At 44.0% G+C, this 10,149-nt stretch overlaps 1 protein-coding gene across 1 annotated transcript in view; it reads left to right on the top strand.

Moving 5' to 3' along the window:
* Window positions 1-5,187: 5,187 nt before the first annotated feature.
* Window positions 5,188-10,149, top strand: part of LOC121282436 (sodium- and chloride-dependent neutral and basic amino acid transporter B(0+)-like) — a 66,458-nt gene continuing 61,496 nt past the window's right edge. The window contains exons 1-2 of the mRNA XM_041196148.1: window positions 5,188-5,328; window positions 9,211-9,273. Of these exons, the coding sequence (XP_041052082.1) occupies window positions 5,188-5,328; window positions 9,211-9,273 (204 nt within the window). The remainder of the gene's footprint in view (window positions 5,329-9,210; window positions 9,274-10,149) is intronic.

The raw sequence follows: 10,149 nt of genomic DNA, 5'->3' as shown, positions 1-10,149 counted from the left end.
TAGGTGGAGATAGCCAAAAGATGTCATAGACAAAAGGACAAAGAGGTGTTGAAGGCGGTGATATTATCTAAGGAATATGCTAATAGGTGACATTAAGTGTAGAAAGCAGGACGAGCAAGGTACAGATAGCCTTAGTGGGGGCTGGGGTGGGGAGAAGGGATCGAAATAGGCTAAAAGATAGACATAAAACAATAGATGGAATCCATTTAAAAATAATGGAAATAGGTGGGAAAAGAAAAATCTATATAAATTATTGGAAAAAAGGGGGATTGGAAAGGGGGTGGGGATGGAGGAGAGAGTTCATGATCTAAAATTGTTGAACTCAATATTCAGTCCAGAAGGCTGTAAAGTGCCTAGTCGGAAGATGCTTACAGGCAGCTTGGATCTCATATGCCTCTGACCTACGCATGTTCCCTCTAGGGTGATAGGAAGGAGTAACAAGCCCAGAGAACCATGGATGACAAAAGGTATTCAGGTTATGATGAGAAGGAAAAGAGAGGCTTTTAGCAGGTACAAGGGGAGCAAATCAGTAGAGGCATTAGTGGAGTACAGAAAGTGTAGGTTGGAGCTTAAGAAAGCAATTAGGAGAGGAAATGAGAAAGCTCTGGCTGGTAAAAGTAGGAAAAATCTCAAGATATTCTATATCAATGGGAAGAGGATAACAAGGAAAGAGTAGGGTCCATAAGGGACCAAGGGGGCAATCTATGGGTGGAGCCAGAGAACATCGCTAGAGTGTTGAATCTTCTTATCATGTCCATGGACAGTCTATACATGGCCCAGCGTGAACTAGACACATTTTTGCACCTTGTTGTTGAATTTGGCAAGATCTGCAACAATGCAGGGTTCCTCTAGCAATAGACATTGCAGGAGATGTTGCATAGTCTGGGGCTCAGTTCCACATTCACAGTTTGTCAGGCTGGTTGTATATCCCCATTTGCTTAGTGACACTTTTGAATGACCTACACTAGTCCTAAGTCTGTTAAGGCACTTCCAGGTTGACCAGCTCCTGGGGGAAGGCTTTCATCCGGTAGAATTTCCATCGTTGGGGGTTGTTTGAGACTGGCGAGCCAGTCTTTCCACAAGGCCATGCGGGCTTCAGATGGGGTTGATTGTAATGGAACAACATTGTTCATGAAGCTCTTCCTTGACTTTAGGCAGCTGCTTGTAGGTGTATGACCATGTAGAGGGTGACTCTCATCTGATGTTTGACGGACTTGCTCTTTCTTGCTGGCTACCGATCTTCTTATATCAGGGGGAGTGATACCCGCGAGGATATATAGGCTGTTGGTGTTTGTTAGTTTTAAACAACCTGTGATAAGTCAGCAGCTTGCATTCAGAACGGCATCCATCTTTTTAGCATGAGTAGATCTTTCCCATGCAGGGCAGCCATATTCGGCAGTGGAATAGCAAAGAGCAAGTGCACTGGTTTGCAATATTTTCAAGCTTGCTACCCATTTTGTGTTAGTGAGCTTATTCAGGATGTTGTTTCGTGTGCTCATTTCACATCTGTCTTCACCCAAGAGAATGAGGATGAAGATATCAAACTCGGGGAGAGAGACTGCAAGGATCTTAAGCAAATTGATATAGGGAGTGACAAGGTATTGGAGGTGTTGGCAGGCTTAAAAGTGGACAAATCTCCAGGTCTGGATAATTTGTGTCCCAGACTGCTGAGGAAGGCAAAGGAGGAGATCGCAGGGGCTCTGACCCACATTTTTAATTCCTCTCTGGTCACAGGGGAGGTGCCAGAGGACTGGAGAACAGCTAATGTGGTTCCGCTATTTAAGAAGGGTTGTAGGGATAAGCCAGGGAACTACAGGCCAGTGAGTCTCACGTCAGTGGTAGGGAAACTATTGGAGAAAGTTCTGAAGGAGAGAATCTATCTCCACTTGAAGAGGTAAGGTTTGATCAGGGATAGTCAGCATGGCTTTGTCCGAGGGAGGTCATGCCTAAAAAATTTGATTGAATCTTTTGAGGAGGTGACCAGGTGTGTAGATGAGGGTAGTGCAGTTAATGTAGTTTATATGGGTTTCAGCAAAGCCTTTGACAAGGTCCCACATGGGAAACTTATAAAGAAGGCAAATGCACATGGGATACAGGGTAATTTGATAAGGTGGATTCAAAATTGGCTTAGTTGTAGGAGACAGGGTGATGACAGAAGGATACTTTAATGACTGGATGCCAGTGTCTAGTGGTGTACCACAGGGATCTGTGCTCGGTCCCATATTATTTGTCATTTATATAAATGACATAGATGACTATGTGGGGGGTAGGATTAGTAAGTTTGTGGATGACACAAAGATTGGCCGGGTGCTTAACAGTGAGGTTGAGTTTCTTGGGCTACAGGAAAATATATTATGGGATGGTCAAATGGGCAGATAAGTGGCAGATGGAATTTAACCCTGAAATGTGTGATATGATACACTTTGGAAGGAGTAATTTGACAATGAATGGCATGACACTAGGAAGTTCTGAGGAACAAAGGAACCTTGGTGTGGGTGTCCATAGATCTCTCAAGGCAGAGGGGCAAGTTAGTGGGGTGGTGAAAAAGGCATATGGAAAACTTGCCTTTATCAATTGAGGCATGGATTACAAAAGTAGGGAGGTCATGTTGGAGTTGTATAGAACCTCAGTGAGGCCACAGCTGGAGTGCTGTGTGCAGTTCTGGTCTCCACATTATAGGAAGGATGTGATTGCACTGGAGGGGGTGCAAGGGAGATTCACCAGGAAGTTGCCTGGGATGAAACATTTAAGTTATGAAGAGAGGTTGGATAGACTTGGGTTGTTTTTGTTGGAGCAGGGAAGGCTGAGGGGTGACCTGATTGAGGTGTGCAAGATTATGAGGGGCATGGACAGGGTGGATAGGGAGCAGCTGTTCCCCTTAGTTGAAGGGTCAGTCACAAGGGGGCAAAAGTTCAAGGTGAGGGACAGGAGGTTTAGTGGGGATGTGAGGAAAAACTTTTTTACCCAGAGGGTGGTGACAGTCTGGAATGCACTGCCTGGGAAGGTGGTGGAGGCGGGTTGCCTCACATCCTTTAAAAAGTACCTGGATGAGCACTGGCACGTTATAACATTCAAGGTAAATGAGATTAGGTAGGTAGGTCAGATGTTTCTCATGTGTCGGTGCAGACTCGATGGCCAAAGGGCCTCTTCTGCGCTGTGTGATTCTGTGATTCTGCGATACACTCTTTTCTGTATATACCTAGCCTTCCCTTTGAATGTAAATTCTCATTGTATCACCAGGCCCTTTGAACTCCACCTGTTCCAACAAGAAAACCCCTTTCATAGCACCAATTTTATTAATAATATAAGCATATTGCTAGGTATCTCCTAGTTAGGTGCAAGATTTCATCCCCAGTTTTTGAATGGTTTATTCAACACAATACAAATGTACTCTCTACCTTACTGTTTGCATCTCAAAACTACTATACATCAATGTACCCAGACTAGCTGGCTTTAATCCAATTAACACACAGACACAGACCCTACTACAAGTACAATTTAAAATTATTTCCAATAACATTATATACATTAATATCTCTTCATGACACTTATCTTCTATTTTCATTACACCATACTCCACAAGATTCGTGCCCATATGGAAGATGGGAATAAGCAATGGAGACAATAAAAACTTGAAAAGCAGCTCATGATTCATTTATATTTTGCAATCAGTTAAAGTACTAAGGTTTTGATGATCACCAAAGTGAACCCCCTGTGCAACTATAAGGTCTTTCTTCTCCACTTCCTATTACTTTGATGTGGTGTGTTCCCTGAGATTTCAGCAGAGCTGGAGGCAGGCTGCCTGTTTTATGCAATGTCTGTAGTGGACACGCTCCTGGGTCTTGGAGCCCATGTGGGGCCCACCAAGGACTGTCCCACCAGTGGCAGACTGCACATTGAGCCAAGAGCCAGCTTGTGTGATTCTGCTGGTGGTAGGGAGAGTGGTGGTAGAGCGTGCACAAGGGATGAGAAGTGGGAAAAACTTAAGCTGAGTCCATGTTTCCATCTTCCCTCTCATGGCCCACCTGCATTTCCCTGCTTGCCAGGAACTGGAGAGCACTTTACTGCACTTCATTGGGGCACCGAACCGGCAAGGCACAGCTTTCCTCAAACATGTTTAAACTGTCTGTCTGAGTGTGCCTGCCATTGGTCTGGGCCAGCATACACTGTCTGTGCTGCCATGTTTGATGCTCCATGCTGATAACCACTCTTTCTATGGAGGTGGAGATCAGCGCACAGCACACAGGCTGGATATGGACTCTTCCAATCTCTCTCCACTGCCTTTGGAAATGCTGACAGAACCTCAACATTTTCTGTTGCTACTGCAGAATTGACCTCATTGTTGATAACACTCAAAGCTCAGTACCTACATTCAGATGAGCTGAGCTTGGAGTATCTTCACCCTCCGCTAGGGACACTCCACTGCTGTCCCTGCCTCCAGCACCTGTTTCTGTTCATAGTGAGTCTCACCATGTGATAAACTAACATTTTCTACTGTAGTACACACTGGGGTGAGCACACCTGGGTTGTGGAGGGTGCAATTGAGTCATGTGACAGTGCTTCCTCTTGTATGCTCACCCTCCAAAGTCAGACTTTTTTTTCCAAAAAGGTACATTATTCATGAAATTTGTAGAAGTACATTACAAAACACTTCAAACTGAATATTACAGAAAGTGCAATAAGATTCAGCTTTTCTCCTTAAATTATGATCAACTCTGAGATGCCCAAGACCATGCTGTATGGTATTGTATGTGCCTGCACGCCATTGTAATATTAAGATGCTCAGCAGAGCAAGGGTTAACGTGTGGCTAGAGAATAGCACTGCCCACAGTATGATGTGTAGAGTCACATGGTAAGAGACTGAGCGAACATTCTAGAATCTGCCCACATGAGGCAGCAGCACCATGCATGACATGAACAATGATCTGTACATAGTTAAAGATTAGCAATAAATGGTTCATGTTTAACGATACAAGTCTCAAGATCTCATCACTGAGACATCAAACAAACCCATAACAACATGGTGATCAGCAGTGAGATGAAAGATGGCAATGTTCCATATCCCAGGAGGAAGCTGAAAACTACAATAAAAATACTGAAGAGCTGAAGAAACATTTGAATGAAAATGAAGAGGCATTGAAAGGAAAAGCCATAGAACTTTTCAAGCTGTGAGTGAATAACGCAATCATGAGTAGCACAACTACAGAACAGAAACAAGTTCAAACTTCACCAGACACAGACCTGGCCAACAGTAAAACCAAAATGATGGATAAGGACAAAGTTCTACTGCAGTCAAAGAAAGAGAAGACAGAAATAAAATCGCAAAATGTAAAACCAACACTGAAGCACAAGGAACTAGAAGGAAAAAAAAAGCTGAACTGAATGAAAAGATTCATAAGCTTGCAAAACAGTTTGAAAATAAAACAACAAGTGTTTGATTGAGATTGTGAAACAAGTGAAGGTTCCATTGCGAAATGTAAACATCCAGCAAGAACATGGCAGGCACCACAGAAAAAGAAAATTCAAGTCCGCTCTAGGAATGAATGGAGTGCACATTCCCCTCGAAAGGAACAGGACAAACCCACAGTGCCTGAAAAAAGCAGGCAAGCTGTTAATAAAGAGAAATGCAATTCGAAGGAGCGCAAAAAGTGAATCAAATAGAGATAACCAAATACCAGAAACACAGAGTATTACTACCATTCCTCCAAATGTGACAGACCGAGATGTGGAAGAACTGTCAAGCCTCAAGACTCTCTGAATTTATAAAGTCAGAGACTTGAGGTGGAGGAGAAGGGATAGCAAGTAAAGAGTGTATTGTAAATACTTATACTCGGTTGGAAGGGAGGAGTTTTCTTTCGAGAAGCAAGGGGGATGTTGTATGATGCTGTATGTGCCTGCCATTGTAATGTAAAGGTGCTTGGTAGAGCAAGGGTTAATGTGTGACTAGAGAATAGCACCCACAGTATGATGTATAGAGTTATATGGAGGTTGCATGGAGGTTGAAGCACCATGTATGACATTAACTGGGATCTGTACATAGTTAAAGTTTAACAATAAGTGGTTCATGTTTTAACATCAAGTCTCAAGAGCTCATCACTGAGACATCAAATGAATCCATAACACAACAAGTACAATTTCAATACTCTTGATATTCATGATGTACATTCCATGTCAAGCACATAAACTGAGGGGTCTACACGGTTTCCAGCCATTCTGTGCAGTATGGCTGAAAGGCCTTAGACAACGACCTTTCATACTTAATAGTTCTGTGGGATATGAAAGACATGAAGCCAAACTGATGCAGAGAAAGAATAAGAAATCAAGTTATGGTGACAGCAAAGCAACATTACTGATTTTTAAGTGCCAAGCAGCAAAGTGATACCTAATTCTATCACCAGTTATCTGGGAAACCCTCATCTCTCTTCCTCCACTCCACCGCCCTGCTAATCTCTATGGTCTCCTCTTCTCCAGGGGTCTGGGCGGCTCTCGTTAGAGGAACATCCCCAGTTTTTTGTCTCTCTCTGGAGTTCTGCAATGAAAGAAGGCAAAGAATGAGAATTGGAATGTGTATGGAGAATGGAATTGTAGAAGGTGTTTGTGAGGGATGGAGAATGATCATCATGCCTGCAATCAGTGATCAGTCAGGAAACCCAGAAGCAGGATACAAATGCTATAGTTGAGTTGAAGAGAGGCAGAAAAGTTCACTCTGCAAAACATTAGGCTCCCTAACCACTGCTGCCAACACCCTAATCCCTGTCCAACAAGTGGGTCTACAAGCTAAAAATTCAACCCAAACATACTGTACCCATATGAACTGCTCTTTGGCTGTTGTCACTGCATCCCTGATGGTTTTACTGAAATTTCTCTGTTCTTAGATTGTGCCACTGTCCATTTTCTGAAGTCAAGATCATAAGAGGTGTGACAACTCTGTGGGATATGGATGATGTAGTGGTAATGTCACTGGGCTAGTAATCCAGAGGCTAATGCCCAAGGAACATGCATTCAAATCCCAACATGGCGACTCAATTAATAAAATCTGGAATACAAAACCATCCTCAGTTATGGTGACCAACTACTATCAATTGTTGTAAAAACCCATCTGGTTCACTAACGTCCTCCAAGAAGGAAATCTTCTGCTCTAGTCTATATGTCTTTTTTAATTCATTCATGGGATGTTGCTGGCTGGGCCAACATTTATTGCCCATCCCTAGATGCCCTTGAGAAGGTGGTGGTGAGCTGCCTTCTTGAACCGCTGTAATCCCTGTGGCGTAAGTACACCTACAGTGCTGTTAGGAAAGGAGTTTCAGGATGTTGACCCAGCAACAGTGAAGGAACGGTGATTTATTTGTAAGTCAGGATGGTGAGTGACTGACAGGAGTACTTCTAGATAGTAGTGGTCGTGGGTTTGGAAAATACTACCTAAGGAGCTTTGGTGAGTTCCTACAATGTGTCTTGTAGATGGTACACACTGCTGCTACTGTGCATTGGTGGTGGGGAAAGTGAATGTTTGTGGATGTGGTGCCAATCAAGTGGGCTGCTTTGCCCTGGATGGTGTCAAGCTTCTTGAGTGTTGTTGGAGCTGCATTCATCCAGGCAAGTGGGGAGCATTATATCACACTCCTGACTTGTGCCTTGTAGATGGGAGACAGGCTTTGGGGAGTCAGGAGGTGAGTTATTCACCACAGGACTCCTAGCCTCTGACTGCTCTTGTAGCCACAGTATTTATATGGTTAGTCCAATTCTGTTTCTGGTCAGACTCCAGACCCAGAGCAATGTGGTTGACTCCTAACTGCCCTATGAAATGGTCTATCAAGCCACTCAGTTTAAGGAAAGTTAGGGACGAGCAACAAATGCTGGCCTGGCCAGCAACACCCACATCCCATGTAAAGAATAAAGAAGAAAACGTCGAACCTAACAAGCAAAGTACAGCAATAAGCAATACTATTCACCTTGTAGGTTATGACACTTAACCAGATATTCTGTGCATGAAAGTCACATGGGAGAAAAGATACATCTGCAGGAGGGACCGTTAGCACACAGCTCAAGAAGGACATCTAGTTAGAGTCCAGAAGCATAACTGAGGTTTAGTTTAAAACAGCAGACAGGGGAATTTTAGACAAATACAACCGTAGCTATTTCCATTTGTATCGAGCTATTAGCATTGTACAATGTGGAAAGATCCTTCATATTTGACAGTCAGGAATAAGAGGGAGATTGGATGAGTGGCTGAAGTCAGTTTTGATGAGGCTTTTGCTGTTGAGGAGAGTTGCAGTGAAATGAAAGAGCGTAGGGAGGAAGTCCAGTGTGTGGACAAGATGGTTGAGCGTTCCTCTGTGTATGCTTGTTATGAAGTGGAACAAGTTAGTGAATGCATAGTGGGCCAGGGTTTGAACAGGAAAAGCTGTGGATATTGGGCTGGAGAACATAGAGGGTAGTGAAGCTAGGAAGCGACTCCAAGACTGGGAAAAGGATTTGAAAAGCAATGTTTTAAAGTTGAAGTGTTTGTTTACTATTATTGTACAACATGCATTTCTATAGTTTAATGTGTTTTTCTTTAAGAGACTTTCAATTCCTTAGAGGTGTTGAAAACCTAAATTTTGTTTATTCATGGGGCCCTACTCAGTATCATTTACAAATGCCACAAAGCAAATGCAAATCTGGTGCAATGGTGGGCTGTTGACTAATTCCACCATACCACACTTCTTCATTGCCGTAGCAACAGACTCACTTTATATTGCTTGAGGGCATCTTCCTCTTCCTCTGCTGCTCACTGTATCCTCTGTGATAAGGGCTGTACCCTCATGGTGGTGAGATGGTGCAGGATGCAGTGGACCATGATGAATCGTGAAACACTCCCTGATGAGTACTGCAGCTCCTCCAGAATGATTCAGGCAGTGAAAACCCCATTGATCTGCTGGATCACACTTCATGTAGCAGCATAGCTCCCGCTATACAATACTGCACATATGTGGGTAGGTTGTGCACTGGAGTCATGAGGCAGGAAGTCAGCAGATATCCCTGGTCACCCAGAAGCCACCCTCTGTTCTCTCAGAGACTCAAGTACAGATTATGCAGCAGATCAGTACAGAATGAGTGCATCATGACCACAGGGCATTGAAAAGAATCATGTGTTGAATGTGGTCACATGCCAGCTGGACATTGAGGGAGTGGAACTCATTGTGTTTGTGACATCTCTGCTTTTACATGCAGTGCCTGCAAAGCAATGTTGGTGCAGTCAGTGGCACCCTGCACTATGGGAAGCCTACTAATCTGGTGAAGCCATCTGCACACTCCACCTGCTTCTGTCTGGAAAGAGAGAAGGCATACAGAGTGTTGGTGACCTCCCTTATACAACACAGGATGGTGAACTGTCATAGGTTGGAAGTATCACCTGATCCAGCCTGGAAGGAGCTCAATGGGTTACTTTCATAGTCACTGACAATGCCATCCTTGCCCTGCTCTTGGGCCGCAAGTCTGCCTGCAAGAGGGGACAGATTTCAGTGAGCACCTCCTTAGTGAAGCAGTGAGATCACATACACTGTTCATCGCGGAGGGTGAGATAGAGGAAATGCTCTCTGAACAGCCTGCTCTCCTGCTGAGAGCACTTCTGCTCCTCCTTCTACTCCTCCCTCTTTGAGTAGCAGGGTCTTCCTCTGTGTCACCTCTGCTCATTCTCTCTCACGCTGCAGGCACAGGGAGATGATAACAATTGCACCCATCACTGGAAGCCAGGGGCCCAAGAAAACTCTTGAAATCAGAACCAGGGCTTTCACCATTTGCCATACTACTCCATGCAAATGTTACCAATTTTAATTAACACTGCAAACCACCAAACACTTGTACTAACTTAGTAACAACTAGGAGGAATCAAGCAACAGCTAATCTGCACATTGATGATCCTTTTAGATAACACTGCTGGGCGGATCCTTCCTGCTGCTGAATGCATGTTTCCGCTCTAGCAGGTCAGACATAATCCAGTGTTTCACGCTGACTGATGTCACTACTTGCTTATTCTGCATCCTTCGGGAGTGTGCTTGCAATGCCCAGATTAACGACTTCCCCAAAGTGTGTCTGTCGGGTGTGGCCTGCAGAAAGTGTGTGCATGTGATACAGACACCATTGTGGACCTGCAACAACAGCATAGCACCA

Source organism: Carcharodon carcharias, chromosome 9 (genome assembly GCF_017639515.1).
Source record: "Carcharodon carcharias isolate sCarCar2 chromosome 9, sCarCar2.pri, whole genome shotgun sequence".
Classification (NCBI taxonomy): Eukaryota; Metazoa; Chordata; class Chondrichthyes; order Lamniformes; family Lamnidae; genus Carcharodon; species Carcharodon carcharias.
Note: the sequence above shows the minus strand (reverse complement) of the source record. Positions and strands in the feature narration are given on the sequence as shown.